Here is a 16655-nt window from a genome sequence, read left to right as displayed (position 1 = left end):
GGGAGAAAAAAATGGCCTCGCTCAGCTTCAAAGTGCGCTTTTTGATGTCATGTCTAGTTAGGAGCTTTTCGGCTCGTTGGGCGTTCCTGTGGCTTCGACTAAATTAGTGTTGTGTGTGAATCCGAGCGGCGCAGACCAAATCCAAAGATCTGCTAAGCCTTTTAAGCTAGCACGGCCTAGTGGAAAAACAATAGCCGAGGCACGTGGTCGATTCTGTTTTGGCTGTTTTTTCTATCTTTTAAGGGTGATTTTTTTTTTTTTTTATCCTTCATCTCCCGCCTTCTGACTGCTTTTTAAAAAAAAAAAAATCCTTCATTCCTTTCGGCTTGTTCAAACATAAATAAAAAGTAACCATGCTTGCGTTAAGGCAGGGTTTCCCAATGCTGCTTTAGACATCAATTCTGTCTTTAGACAGATTAAGGTTTCGCTGATCTCACACACACACACACACACACCTGACTCAACACATCAACACGTAAATCAAGCCCTTTGCAAGGTTAAATTGTGTGTGTTAGAGCAGGAAAGCACTAAAATGTGCAATGCAGTGTATACTGGGAAACAGTGAGGTGGATGTGGATGAAGATTAGCCACTAAGGGTGAATTAACACAGTGAATTTTAGAGCAGCAACGCCCTCCTCGTCGTCACCACACACAACTCCAGTAAGAGTACTGACAACCGAACCACAGTTGGAACAACACATGTCCTACTATGCATATGCAACCAAACACAAATACGTTGAAATGAATTAATAAAGTGTTCTAAACAGATATAAATACAGATATGATTAGGAGAAGGGGCTGCGATCACCAAGTGGTCAGGTATGAAGGTGTTGCTGTGACCGTGAGACCTGAGAGAGGGCTAAAATCATATATGTTTTATGTCTTCCGATCTAAAAAACTCAGAGAGACTACCTTAAAGTTGTTCCACACACACACACACACACACACACAAGGCCGGATGCAACGGAGGGGGAGCGCAATATAAAACACAAAACAACTTGATTTACTGGTTGTCATCTTCATAGGGGTTCTTTACAACAAAACTAAAAGCTAATGGCGCAATAAGTACGCCTCCAAGTTTTAGAAGTTGTAATAACAAACAAGTTTAGATAATAATACCAGTTAAGCCTGTAATGATGAATGCAGGACTGCGGTTATAAGGGTTCATAAAATCGTTTCGAAAAGGAATAACAAAAAAAAAAAAAGTCAGTACAAAGATCATTAATAACCCTCTTTAAATTGCATTTACTGTCTTGTGTGCAAGCCCCTGGTGATTATTTTGTTCTAATTGAGATGGGTGGGAAGTGTGTGTGTGTGTGTGTGTGTTTCCCTACCCCCTTGCTCACCCTCCCCCAGAAACAAAGATGAAAACCGCGCTTTGTTGCCACTGACGACCATTTCTGCCGATCGTCAAACTTAATGAAAAAGGGACTTTTCGCTTTGGCAAGTCATTATTAGCTCGCTGTGCTAACCGCTAGTCCTCCCCCCATTAAAAGCAGATGTCCTGCTTAGCCAATCCACTGATTAATACAGTGATTATCGGTTAACGGGGCAATGCACGGAGGTTGCGCAGTACCCCGAGTGAATCCGGAAATCTTTTCGGACAAAGTTCGTTTTGGAAACGGAAACCTGGGGAATGTCCTGTACTTGGCCATGAACTTACAGTAAACAGCGTTTGGTATGAGGTGGAACAGACAGAGACGAATTTAAATCGGTCACATTGTGTTTGTATGAGGAATACAGAACTGATTTCACTCTGGCAGCTGGCACAGTCTCTAAACTGAGCTTATGCATATTAATGGACGTTTAGATTAGAGAATTCATGAATAATTCATCGGGATGTGTGAGCGAAATCAAAATGCATAGCAGAGGGGCAGATTTGGGGGAAATTAAATGCGGAGAAAGCGAGTGATTTGCTCAGTAGTGTTGGGAGTCTATCATTTTCAGCTCTTTGTGTATTTTATTTCTTGTGGACTTAGCCACTTATACAATCTCTATGATCACTTTATAATGAATGGATCAAATGCCAACCAGGCAAAGCAGACAGCTTTCCCCTAAATATTTCTGGACAGCTTAGACAGTGTCTAAGCCTCGTTTCTGCCAGAAATGCATTTAACATCAACGAACCCTAATTCCTTGCGCTCCCTCTCTCCCTTCTTCCTTCTAGCTTTTGAATCCACTGTATTTCAGTCATTCAGCCTCCATCCAACAGGCATCCCTTTGCTTCATCAACATCAGAGTGCTTGCTATTTCCTGGGCAGAAAGGCAGCCAGACGCTGCTTCTTTAATGGTAGAATGTGGATCTCCTGGGAGCTGACCTTCTTCAGTTTAATCGCTCGGTTTTTGGGGATTTTTTTAAGTGTGTCATTGGGGTCTCCCCGCTGCTCTCCTTGTGATCTAGGCAGGGCAGCATAAGCCCCTTGACTGGCGTCACACTTAATAGAAAAATTCTTTGTGGAGACGCCTGACAGACCTTTGAGTTTGCCACAAAAGATTGCAGGCATAGCGTCCTTCACGGATACAATAACCTTGGCTGTCTGTGAAGTGCTAACGATTTCAATGTTGCCACTGCTTCCAAGGGCACCGTCATGTACTGTACTGGTGACTGAGCCACTGCTGCCGCTGTCTACCACCCACTTGTGCTGCCGACTAAACTCTAGAGACGCTAAACCACTGAGCAGTTTGGAGTCCAGTTTGGGAGTGCAATCTACCGGTCGCAACACCCCCAGAGCCAAAGCACCATTACAGACATCCTCTCCAGAGATGCAGGTTCTCTCTCTGTCAGGTGGTGGTGGCCCATAGACACTACATGACTGAATGCATGTCTTTCTATCACTGGTTACTGACAGATCAAGTACACTGTCTTGCTGAACAGGTTGGATGTTCTGTGAAGTGCCACTGTACAGTGGTTGAGATTGAGGGGCCCTGACAGACAAGTCTAGCACCTCCCCATCTGTCACCATTGGGGATAAACTAGAGTAAAGGGGTGATTGTTGAACTGCCATGTCCTTGATGGGCGTCACTACAGGAGGACAGAAATCATGAGCGGAAGTCTGAGTGCTCTTACTTGACATGCGTGCAGGTTTAGAGGGTTCGCTGTCCACCCTAGTATCCTTACAAGTCGAGACTGGGACTGGAATGGGAATTGGGATTGGAAGTGGAACTGGCAGGGGAATGACAACTGGATACGGGACTAGCAAAGTGGCTGGAGGCACTAGTGGGGCAAGTGGAGAGCTATATGGGTGTGTTAGTGGTGGAGGGGGGAGAAAAGCAGACGAAAAAGGGTCTACTTGTGGGGAAGTCGCTGGGTGGCAAGTAGGAGAGGTATTACCTTGGCTAGGAAAAAGATCCTGCAAGATGCCTGCAAAATTTGGGTTCTGGAGAAGAGTAAGCAGACTGGCATCTAGGACTGGACCAATACCTTTCTGGTCCAGAGAAGATGGAGGCCCAAGAGCGACTGAAGGGTTCTGGCACAATATGTTGTTCTGTAGTGAGAGTGCTGGGAAAGTGGCAGTCTGCTGAAGGAGCTGTGGGTTCAGGTGCTGCAGGACCTGCTGCTCTAAAACCAGGGGTAGGGACAGGGGACCTTGGCTGGTCATCAAGTATGGCGTTGTACCAGCCTGCCCAACTTGAGCAGCTGCTGTACCTGCTAAGATTGGTAGCACAACTGGACTCTCGCCTAAACAGATGGGCTGAAGAACTGTGGTTGCCACTTTAAGAGAAACCCCTCCAGGAGATTCTGTATTGGGGGCAACAACGGGAGCTGTCTGTATAGTCAACAGTGGAGAGACAGACCTCTTCGAGATGGTAGGAGAACTAACATTCCATGTCTCATTGGGGATTACTGGACTGGTCTCGCTCTCAAGTTTGCCAATGTTGTCAACTCCTCCACCTGTGCTATTGCAGACTTCCTGAGGGTTTGCCATCTCTGCTGGGTCTTTATACGGGTGGTCCATCACCTCTTTTTTTTTTTCTTTTTTTTCAGCCTCCTTCAGGTACCGTTGGCATAAAACTTCATACCAATATTTCCATATTTTGGAGAGATTTCTGGTGACCAACCCTGTAAATTCAGAAGGAAGAAAAAAAAGTATTAGAAAATAGCATTGATTAATATTAAGTAAGGCAAGGTTTTTGGAATTATAAGTTGTTCATTCAAGTTGTCCAAATAAAGGTTTGACGAAACCTTAACCCCAATTAACAGCCAGAAATCGAATCCTCAACCCTGGAGGTGTAAGGCTACGGTGCTAACCATTACACCACCATGTGCCACTTTAATGGGGTGGCAAACATAGGGTCAAATTTTCATCTCTCAATAATTAAAAAGCCAAATTCAACCCTAGAAATCCAATGTTCCGATATATATAATTAAGTGTAAACAGACCATTTGGCACAAACCATAAAAACAGGTTTAAACTAAATGCTTCTATGACAAATTCTTAACTAGAAAAAATATGTGAAGCCTTAATCTAATTAGGCGGCTCTAATTTGCACTCCAAAACTTGAACATCTGTGCTTTTGCTGCAAAGAGCTGTAAAATTTGTGATATTACTGCAGCAGAGAGGAAACATGGACACAGGCAGGGTACAACATGAGAGACAAACACACCAAGGGACAGTCTAAACAGATCAGGAATGCATCCATGAACGAAATAGCTTCGATTGCCCAGGAGGAAGAAAAGAGGGAGGAATTTGATGAAATTAACTCGGAGAGCCTCGGTTTATTTGTTTATGAGCCAGACAGTGTGGAGTTTATTACAGAAAATGCTGGCAGCACTCTAAAGTAAACCTCCATTTGGCAAGTCTGGAGAGGGAAAGTGTAGAGATGCAGATAGAGAGCAAGAGGAAGAGACAGGGAGGACGAGGCAGAGGAAAAGCAGAGATATTATTTTTTTTAAAAGGCAAATCAGAGAGTGATGGAAAGTCATTGGTTGAAAGGTCAAGCTCAGGGCATGAGCTGCTTAACAGGCAAATGTTTCATTACAGCGCTGAGACTTCCTTTATAAGCACAGGCTGTACGAATTCAAAAACTATAAAGAGCTGTAGTGAACTTGCAGTGGACAGGATGAAAATGTACCTGGAAATACAAACTGATTGGAAACCAGCCTGAAAGGATGTGGGCTTCTAGCTTCACATGAATCAAAGAGGAAGCACGTGTTCGCCTTCTCAGTTGGTAGCTGTCATGGTGAGAGTTGGCTGGTGTTAGGGAATTGGCAGATGGCCAAATTGTTTTGGGGGTGAAGGTACTTGTAAATTTAATTGTTCAATTTCCAAATCATTACATGTGAAGCGAAAACCATACGCTCGTGGAAACAATCTACAGTTGTAAAAAGTATCACAGTCTTTATTTACATTACATCAGCCCATAGTCGTGTGCGCTTTTCACTGTGCTTGCCGTCTCTCCTCTGAGGTTTGTCTTTAATTTAACATCAATCTCGGTCCTTAAACTGTGCGTGCCGGACAGCTACATGATGTCACCGAGAACTCCGCCTGCTTGTTTAAGACTTTGTAATACAAACACTCGCTTCGAGTGCTTTACCCAGCTCATGAATCTTACTTTAGGGTGCAAAATCTGGGAGACATCCTGCCAAACGGCTAAGACATAAATCCTGAACAAAGAAGAAAAGTCAATAAATTATGATCCATAGTTGGAAAGCCAACAATCTAGACTGCCAGCTTTGTTCAATGATTTATACTTGTAGATGTTTTATTCCAGCTGGCATCATTGTATTGAGATTAAAATGGTCAGATGGCGGATCTTTCCGCTTGATAAAGCTCATATACACCATCTACTGCTACAATTACTGTTATTCATATACAGTACTGTACATCAGCAGATGTCATACATGGCATGGAAAGGGTCCTGAACTGACAGAGAACACGTATAGGGACCATGTCTGATTAGTGGTAATAATATTAATAATAATAATAATAATAATAATTGCCTACATTTTTTTTCCCACTTTGCAAGTCAAAGTCTATGTCAATTAATAACTAAAACCCGGTGATTATACTGTGACATAGTCTGTTATATGTAAGGGCTTAAACACTTGTAGGTGGGCTGTTAAAGAAAAATAAATCACGACAGGGTGATGTGACTTGACTTGAAGTAGATCGATTTTCACCAGCCAGAAGGTTATTAATTTTCTTTTTTGTCACTCTTGGACATGCCAATTTTTTTTTTTTTTAACTAATAAAACAAGTCTAATTATATTTACATTGAATGTGTAAGTATGTAGTGGGTAAAAAAAGTCACCCCCTTTAAAATAATTCCATTTTGTTGTTTTGCAGCCTGAAATTAAGATGGACACATAAAAAGTATTTTTTAAATTGCCTATTAAATTTTTTAAATTGCCTATTAAAAATGACATGTAGACTCTCACTCCTCTTTGCAGAACTGAGTTAAATTTGATGGTGACCGTTTGTGGACATTCCACAGATTTTCAACAGGGTTTAAGCCTGGGCTCTGACTAAGTCATGCAAGGACATTCACCTTTTTATCCTTCAACCACTATATGGTGAGTTTTGCTGTGTGTTTTGTTGTCATTTTCATGTTGGAAGGTGAAGCTCTTCCTATTACTTTCTGGCAGAGGGCAGCAGGTTTTCCTTAAGAATTTTGACAGTATTTTCCCCTATCAATTTTCCTTGTATCCTAACAAGTGCTCTAGTCCCTGCTGCAGAGAAACCCTACCATAAAAGGATATTGCCACTTTCATGCCTTTCTGTATAAATGGTGTTATTTGGATGATGAGCTGAATTGGATTTGAGTCAGACATATCATTTGGTTGTTGTGGCCAAATAATTCAATTTTAGTCTCATCTGACCAACTGTGTTTTTGCCAAGCTCAGATGTGACTGAATGTAGCATTTCTTGAGAAGTGGCTTTTCTCTTCCCATAAAAGCCACATTTGTGGACATTTTTTTAATATTGTTGTCAAATGCATACAATGCCCACTTGCCATAAATTTCTGCAACTGCTTCAGAGTTGCTGTAGGCCTTTTGGTAGCCTCCCTAACCAGTTTACTCCTGGCTCTTTCACCCAGTTTTGAGCAACGTCCTGATCCAGGTAAGGATACCTTCCAATTCTTAATTGGAAGACTTAGACTTAGACTTCACTGTGTTTCTAGGCATTGATACAGCCTTAGGTTTTTGTTTTGTATCCATCTCCTGACTGTATCCTGGTGATCTTTTGACAGTGCCTTGCCACCCATAGTGGATTGGATGCTTCCGTTGCACTTCCAGTGACTGAAATGCTCCAGCTTTTCATTATAAGCTGTTAAAAAGGACCACAGCTGATCACAGTTAAAAATCAAACGGTTTTATGTGCCATTGAGAAAGTGATTAGCTCCACCTGGTTGAACAATTGTTTTTTTCTGACATGTTGTCATAAAGTTGCACTGAGTAAATACAGCTGGATAAATTGTGTAACTTTAAACACAGTTAAATTTGATGTCCATGAAATATGATAGTTCCTGTTATCACCGCTAAACTGTTGTTTCCTCACCAGCCTGTCTTTTTTTTCTTTTTCATGTGACAAAAAAAAAAAATCTGGAACAAGTGACAAATGGAGATTCCTTCTAAAACATCTGCTTACAGCAAACTTCTCTCTTTATATGGAGCGTTCACCACCAAACAAGTCTCTGTATATGTTGTTACAAAAGGAAAACATTTTTGAGAGCATTAATATAAACCTGTTACTTCTGTCCAATCAAAAGTGAGTATTCAAAATCACTGTGCTAAAAAAAAAAAAACATAATCATTAATCATCATAATCATTGCGGTGTATTTTCTCCTCCCTTCCAGCCATCTGTTACTTTCATCATGGCATCCTTCCAGACTGTTCAGTATTAGGCAGATCATGCTTAGGCAGACACACACACACACACACACACACGCACACAATAAACTGTGAAATTTTCTACATTTCCTTCCAAACGTGATCCTGTCAGATGATGTTAAATTAATGCCTGCTTCCATTTTAGACAGAGAAAATGGACCAGATGTAACAATTTAGGAACAATTTTCTGGTCCATCCACAAGACTGTTGTCATGACAACGGCAGGCCGACGAATCCATTTTTCGACGTTGCATGCTGGGACAGCCATTTTGTGCCCCCGACTGCTCCTGTGATGGAGAGGACAGCGGGATGAGGGATGGAGCTCGATAATCTACTCCTGCAATTCAGCTCAAACTAAAACTGCCAATAGAGATCAAGCACATCTTTTTTTTTTCCTTCCTCAGCAAGTTTGTCTATTTACTTCCAAAAATGTTTTTATTTTATACTAGCATGCCTCTTTCTATATTCCACTTCCAAATGTGTCCATTGTCCGTCATCTTCATTGTTTAGTATTGTCTTGAGCAATCAGCACAAGGTTTTCCTTTAGGATCAATATGGTTTATCTTATCTTAGCTTGATAAATGATTGATAGAAAATGTTTGCTGAAAAAACGGTAAAAAGTGAAAAGAATTTAGTGTTTATAGCTATATATTAAAATAATAATATATATAAACAAATACAGCCAACACTTTTGAATCTATTTACCTTTCAGAAGGTTTCACCACAAACACAAATTTGCATTTCTATCCTTGTGGGGACGCGAATGTTGATGGCGCGAATGTAAACTTCATGTTGATTACTGAAATGATGCTCGTTTACTTTTTCTTGTGAAAGCAAATTTCTTTTGTGCTTAAAAAAATACAAATAAATAACTAATAAGAAATTAAATTGGGAAACTAAATACTTATGGGAACCAGTCGAAGGTCCCCATTATGTAAACACAATCAGTTATTCTTATCTTTTACAAAAATATTTGGGTCTTACCAAGACATATTACATGCTCCAGCACCACCACCAAGACACACAAAAGTGAATTCAAGCACTGGCTTACAGCTAAAACCCATGACACCATTATGTTGACCATGCTATTAGTACTACGTAGTTGTAATAACAAACATCCAGCCCTTGTGTGGACACAGAGCGAGTGTGTCAGCATGACAGTTCCTCCACTAAGTTAATAATTACAAACCAGAGACAATAAAACTGGCCTGAGAGCGGCAGTTTCCAGAGCTCCTGCACATCGCCGCAGTGATCCACAGTTGCCCCTTCTGCCCTCCACTGAGCTAATAACGTGCATCATGCTCTGCTGCCCCTTACTACTCTATGCACCACTAAGAGTAGCATATAGCAAAGCCACTCCCTGTAACACTCACTCAAAAGGGAGGACTCCGAGAGATAATTGATGAGACGTGTCCTCCTTGTACCTTCATTATTATCACTTGGACCTTGGAAAGTCCTTCCAAAAATAAGAAAAGCTAAATAAACAACTCCTCATTGAGGACTTCACCATATCTACAAAAATTTTTTATTAATCATTTGTTTATCTGGGGGGGTCGACCATACAAGTCTGTTGTTGCTTGCAGAAAGATTAATGTAATAACATGTATATGAACCTGTGATGCACCTACTGACCAATCAGGATCAGGACTTCTGAAGCTCTATAGTATACGAGTAGAAGGGCAGTTTGTTTTAGTTGCCCACTGAGGATAAATCCAAAGATAGGAAACGCATTATTAAATATAACCTCCATAAAGTCAGTAGGAATCTTATGACTCTTGTAACGCGCCTTGCAATCTCATAGAGGGAATTAATCCAGTCGTCTGGTGGCTGATGGTCCTGCTGAAGCAACAACAAGTCAATTTATTATGATGCGTTATTTGTATAGGTGTGAAAATTTGTTTTATGTCTGCAGACACAAAACAGATGCTACCATCAGCACAAGGCTAGACAAAGATCAGGCCTTACTTAGCACATCTTGCCGTTATCCTACAGCTTAAACGTCAGCGTGCTTACACAGCTAACCAACGACATTTGGATACGTGGGCCAATTTCGTCTCCGATTTGCTTCCAGAGACACCTCTCCTCTCTGAGACCCCGTGCGCAGCGAGCGGCAGGACGGATTTGGCACCGTACGAGTTGGCATCTTATCTGGCCAGTGAATGGTCTATTTGTCTTGAACTCAAGGCCAGAGCTTTGAATCTGCACACTAAAGCTCAACTAAAGCCCAAGGCTGCGAGAGATAGAGAGAGAGAGAGAGAGAGAGACTCAAAGATTGCTAGACTAGTAAGGCTAAACATGCACACATTCGCACACACACTGATGCATGTGCCTTACAGAGGAGCATCTGGCCTGAAAGCAGAGATGGATGAACGCTGAAGCAGAAGGTCAGGGATGGGTGCTGATTTACTTCAGTGTGCTGATAGCTTTGCAAGCTTGCAGTCAAAACATGAGTTAGTTTTACGAAGACTGAATGAATGCAAACACAGTGCAGTGATAACCTCGATCACACACGGCCACACACACACACACACAGGAAGAGTTAATGATTACAGTGACAGCACAGTTAGCATAGAGGTGGAAGTCTTTCAGGGACTCTGAGAAAAATGCATCGTCATGAAACCGGCCCTCAGCCTCCCTGAGCGGAATGCTAATGAGCAACAGCTTGTTGTCATGCTGACCTTAAAACCGTTCGATGTGACCTCTGGACTGTTCCTGTCTCCAGCCCACACACACACACACACACATACACACACACACACACAGGTCCTAGCGCTGTTTAAGTGTCAGACTGCCTTCACAGATTATCACAGATTTAGCAACACAGTGCTCGTCTCAGATAAGCATCTCGAGGCACGATGATGTCATCGATGTCTTTATGACTTTATAAATATTACGATTAATCGGGAGGTGTTGGTTCATTTTTTGCAACAGCACCTCTGATTATAATTTGAGCTATAATTTAACTCACACAGAAGCTTTTGTCCGAGACGCAACGTGTAAACAAGTTACCAAGAAATATATATGTTTCTAAATATATATATATATATATATATATACCCTGTCACATGTCAAGTGTGTTTTTTGTCTTCAAGCCTGGTGATGAAGCGAGAGTTTACGGCTGCTACAAGATTCTGAGAACTTTTTACAGTCAACCAGACATTTAACACCAATGTCACTCGTTAATAATAATAAATTAAACGTTCTAATCATCTGCATTTTGCTCCTGCATAGAAGACTAATACATGTCAAGATTTATAGCTATAAGTAAATAATCAAGCTCAGAATGAAAAAACATCACCTTGTTATTTCCCAATGAATAAATGTAAAGAAAACAAAACAAACTAAAAAAAAACCTCATTCCCAACATCCCTGATGAACCCCGAAGGACCGGATGCTATAAATAAGCTCCTGAGGAGGGAGGCTTTAATTAAATATCATGTAATACGATCTGGGATCTGCTGAGTGTGACAGGAGACAGACTATCCCTACACATCCCTTATCGTTACAGCTAAATGCTCCTCGAGCACCGAAACCCTACCCTGCTGTTATGACAACAGGGTCGAAGGGCAGCACAGGAGGGGGGGTTTGATACTACAGATTGGCCACTAGAAAGAGACATCACCAATAATGAAATACATCGATAAAAGCCTGTGTACTCCTCTGACATGTGTGGATCAATAAATCAAATTAATCAAAATGCTATTTTTTTTAGAAAATGCAGTGTATCTGTAATTGACAATGGAGGTTTAAATGAGATTAAACCAAACCCCAATAACATATTATCCCCTACTCTCTGATCAGCAACGCAGAGCCTCGAATGCCTGAGCCATCACTGCCCACAGGCCCAAACAGCTGCATTTTAATATTATCTAGCTCTGTGGTTTCCATCACAATGGTACTGTATACTATAGCTATAGTGTTTAATTCTTCAGTTTTAATTCTTCTGGTCACAAGGTGTTAATTAACTTTGTACATCAGCTCCAACATTTTCAGCTATAATTTAAAGGACATGTTTATATTAATGCTACATTTCTTATTCATTTCCAAGCTAATCCAGAAATCCATACACTGTCTATGCTACTTATTCTGTGTAGGGGTCGAAGGAAACCTCTCCCAGAGAACTCTGGGCACAAGGCGGGGTACATCCTGTTCAGGGTGCCAAGCCATCCCAGGACACAAGCACACACCCACACACCCAGTCATACTCAATTGGAAAATGCTGCATCGGACTGTACGAGCAAAAAGTAGTACCTGGAGAAAACCCTACAACAGACCCCGCCCCCTACAACCCCTCCCCCTCCCCCCCGCAACCCTGAAGATACAAGGTGTACTTTGTATTTTTCTTTAAATGTATGGAAGGAGTCTCCAGTGTCAATCCTTTGTTTCTCCATTACATGAAAGTCTTCAGGATTTTGTGCTTTGCCTTTTAAATTTTTGAAAGAGAGAGAAAAAGAGAGAGATGATGATGAAATGACTGTTATTAGCCCTTATAACACAAACTTATATGACTTGTGGGCATTCTACAATCTTAAATATGAATTGAAATGGGTAGAAAGTAGGATTTGGTGCTTACAAATCAATTAAAAATTACAATAATTGTAAAATCGCTGCGCTATAAGAAGGACAAAACACTTCATGGTGTTCTATTATAAGACAATAATCCACTGTCCTTTTATCAAGCCATGTTACATAATTTGGATTTTTTTTTTTTTTTTTAATGGTTTGTTCAGTGTTCTTTTTGTAAGTAGGAGATCACCGGCCAATGGTCAGATCACAGAGAGTCAGGCTCTAAGCCCGGCACCCAGGTGGCTGTATGATGGATAACGCTGGCACGAGGTTTGGCGCCTACAGAAGGTTAAAGCGCCAGCTGAGATGACTGGTCTGCATTCCAACCCCTCCTTTCTACTGTAATAGCTTCCACATTTCACTCCTCCTCTCTGAAAAAGGGCCGTGCCAAGCAATGTCAAAACAACACAACAGAAGCCACAGTGCATGGCTAAAGAGAAGAGCAAAAACACCTCAGCCTCAGTCCTAAGGGCTTGTTTTTCACTTCTGTTCAGATTGGTTCAGAATGCTTGAACATGGCCTCCATGCACCTAATTTTAGATCCTTAATCAACTGAATAGAGAGCGAGCCGGGCTCTTTATCTCGCCAACTCCGGCGCTTTCTCATCACGCTCCGTTCTCTCCTCCTGTATTTACCCAGAGTAAATCACGTTAATGAAAACGTCAGGACAGCGGAGGTCTTCTTGTTTCCGCGCCATCATGAGCTATACTCCTCATCCTGTTAGAGATTTTTGTTACTTAAAGTGGAACAAATAGAAGACTTAAAGTGATTAGGACCTGCTTAGGAATTTAAAGGGGCGAGTGATGAATGAGTTACCTTTATTGTGCTTCATTTAACATGACAGAAATAGTTATGTTACTCAGCAGAAGTCTTTTGTAATTAAGTATGTGTATAATTTTTTTTCACCCCCACATGCGCACACACACACAGATCCAGAATAAAAATAATTGCACACGCCTCCAAGCTGAAAACGGTACTACAATATAAACATGAACTAATGCCTTTTAAAACGTGCAAATGAGGCAATAAAGCGGCGATCAACCTCTGCTGAACCCTTCCAGCTCTCATACACACACACACACTCACAGCCAGACGTCAGTAATCTCCATGGAGACCGCTTAACCCCTTCATGACCCCCACAGTCCAGTTGCTGGTTGAAACAGTACAGTAGCGTCATCCTGGCTCTTAAAGGAACATTAGCGCGGATTAGGGCTGAAAGAGTGTCGTGTTGAGATGCGGTCTAAGAAATTTAAAATGATCTCCAGCGTCCTGCCCGGTGGTGGTTCATTCTGAGCTGTACCAATGCTGGTTATTCAATGCTTTCTTCATCTTCTCAGCTTGAAGGAAATATAAGACACTAGCAGCTGTAGGACTTAAGCCTGATCGTTATTTGATTGACGGGCAGCAATGTAGCTCGAGACCCGAGAAGGGAATTATTATCAAGAACCCATTTATCTATAATACACTCTGTATCTTGGAACTCTTCTATCAGACATGTGTCAGATGTGAAAATTTCGAAATCCCACAGCTTAAACCAAGCAAAACTGTTACAGCAAAACATGGCCTGGATGTTTTGCTGTCATGTGGCCTGGAAAACTCTGACGCTGGAGACTCCTTCCGTAAATGTTACCTAAACATCCGATAAAACAAAAACTTCACACCTTCTACATGTATATGTTTTTCTTTGTTAAATAAGAACAAATCTATTTAATATTACCCTTAAAGTATGTAGGTTGTCTACCGAACAAGTAAACTATGTGTTGCGGTGGAAACGATGACGCATTATTAAAAGCATATTAAAATCAAACCTGGGATCTGGACTGCAACCAGAACTACTGTCAAAGCTGCTGTTGTACTGTAGAAAATAAATTAAGAATTCCTCAGCACTGTGTAATCATCTAATGCAACAAAAACAGCAGCAATTTTTTTTGCTAACATTACATCATTTTCTGAAAGGTTAGAAAAATTGCAATATTATACAAATATAATGATACTACAGTAGATTGTAACCAACACTGCTTTATGTGAAAATACTGATATTCAATCTTTTGTTATTTTTGTTATTATTGATAAGCATCAAGGTGGTTAACTGGATTAGTTCATGCTGATCAGGGTCTAAGCATAATAATCCAAGTTTATGGATGTATGGTTTTTAAATTGAAGAAATGAGATTTCCTAGAAAATCAGCTAGCTCAATATCTTCTCATCTTGCTGTCTTGGTACCATTAAGAAGGCACGGTTTGTACTTTTCCCTGTGGACATGCTGAAACTCCTCCAGGGGTCATCCTGACCAAAATCAAATATTACTAATTACTCCATGAAGACCTCCCCCCTAAAGGCGACTTTAATATGAGGATTCAAATGCGTCCTGAAGACGTCTCTAGTTTCTATGGTCACCAAACAGTGTTCTCTTGGCGATACTGCTGGAAAGACAATGAAAAATAATTCGGTACCTTAAATTCTGAGAACACACTTGGTGCTAAACGAGATCTTTTGTTATCCCTGTTTTGTACCTTTAATTTGTATTTCTCATGGAGGGATGTGTATGTACAACATTTATACAGTATAGTGCATGTAAGCTTTCCATGTTTCTCACTCACTCATCGTCTATATCACTTTATCCTGTATACAGGGACCCAGGTGGCCTTGAGGCTATCCTGGGTCAGACACAGGGTAGGGTACACCCTGGATGGGGTTTCGAATCCATCTCAAGGCATACACACTATGGGCATTTTGAATCCTGGAGATAAGCAACAAAGGTGTACACTTGCAAACACCACATCAGCAACAAAGAAAAGCAGTTTGATATAATACACTGTACTTTAATTTGTTTCCTGTGGTGGTGGTACTATTAGGCATGCATCGTTTTGTATATTTAGTACAAATGCTCCTGTGGATAGAGGATATCTTTCACTACATCAAGGATATTAAAGCGGTTCTACAGTACAGCAGGTTACAAGATACAGTGTAGTTTTTTTTTATCATAAGTGAGAGTGTGAAATGCTCGTTTAGTCTACATATGGCCTGGCGTCATGGATTGAAAGCCTGGAGGGCATTAGTGCTGGCTGTGAATCTCTGTCTCTTTAAGATCCACCCTAGAGTGTGTTTAAAGCCCAGGCTGCAGCAGCGCGCACCTGTGTGGCCAACAGCTTCTGTTTGCGCAATACACCGTCTGTTAAAGCTGTTCTCAGATCAGACTTAGGCCTGGGAACCACACACACACACACACACAAACAGTGGGGTCACTGACTTTCCTTCATTTAGCTAAACGACGTGTAGGAAACCTGGCGGCCGCGTCCCAAAACCGCATAATGCGACCGCGTTAAATCATAGACCCCTGGTAACTATGGCAACGCTTATTATTTTGGAACCCTTGCGTGTTGATTAGCAGGGAGAGTATTTGGGACGCAGTGTCTATTCTATGAGGCGAGAGAAAACGGTGTTTACCTTCCAGGAAAGCCGTCGAGGACGCGAACCACGGAGATGCCAAGCCTCGGCTGGAGAGTCTTACGCGTAATCACGCATTATTTCGGGATCCTTCCGTCACCGCGCGCTCCGCTTTCTCCCCGCAGACCCACGGAGACCGTCGACGTTCAGAACAGGCTCCGTTATCCTGAAGCCGAGCGCGCGCCCGGACGGTTCATACACAGGGCGCGAGGCGGATTTTTTTTGTTTTTTTTTATGAATTAATTTATTAATCAATTAATTTAAATGTCTCCCGACAGAATAGCTGACAGGCGCGCGATACCCTCTTTTATCTCTTCCCCCACACGCTACCGAAATGAAGCAGGAGAGCGGAGCCGTGTGACAGGCGAGCTGCGCGCGCAGCGCTCGAGCTGCTGAGCTCGCGATTCCCCCCGCCTTATGCCCCCCCCCCCCCCCCCCTTCCCTAGTGGAGCGATAGTGCGCGCGCGTCAAGTGTGGCGCTGTGGGTAAATCCTGGTTCAGAGCGCGCGCGCTTTCTCTCTCTCTCTTTCTGTCTGTCTCTTTTACTCACTGTCTGTCTCTGTCTCTCTCTCTTCATCTCTTTCTTTTTTACTCTCTGTCTGTCTCTTTTACTTACTGTCTGTCTCTGTCTCTTTTACTTACTGTCTGTCTGTCTCTCTCTCTCTTCATCTATTTCTTTTTTACTCTCTGTCTGTCTCCATCTCTTTCTTTCTCTCTCTCTCTCTCTCTCTCTCTCTCTCTCTCTCTGTCAAGGATTCAAGCACCCGAAGGTGCTTTATTGGCATAATAAATATTTACATAGGCAAAAGA

The 16655-nt window shown here is 41.8% G+C and overlaps 1 protein-coding gene across 1 annotated transcript; it reads right to left on the bottom strand.

The window, feature by feature from the left end:
• Positions 1-302: 302 nt before the first annotated feature.
• On the bottom strand, positions 303-16272 carry zmp:0000001174 (retinoic acid-induced protein 2). The gene is made up of 2 exons (XM_053483375.1): positions 15846-16272; positions 303-4060 (listed from the first exon to the last, which is right to left on the bottom strand). Exon 2 carries the CDS (start codon positions 3954-3956, stop codon positions 2247-2249), a length of 1710 nt encoding a protein of 569 aa, XP_053339350.1. The 5' UTR covers positions 3957-4060; positions 15846-16272; the 3' UTR covers positions 303-2246.
• Between the last annotated feature and the right edge of the window lie 383 nt (positions 16273-16655).

This window comes from Clarias gariepinus, chromosome 22 (assembly GCF_024256425.1).
Source record: "Clarias gariepinus isolate MV-2021 ecotype Netherlands chromosome 22, CGAR_prim_01v2, whole genome shotgun sequence".
NCBI classification, from domain to species: Eukaryota; Metazoa; Chordata; class Actinopteri; order Siluriformes; family Clariidae; genus Clarias; species Clarias gariepinus.
The sequence above is the reverse complement of the archived record's forward strand: the minus strand, read 5'-3'. Positions and strand labels throughout refer to the sequence as shown.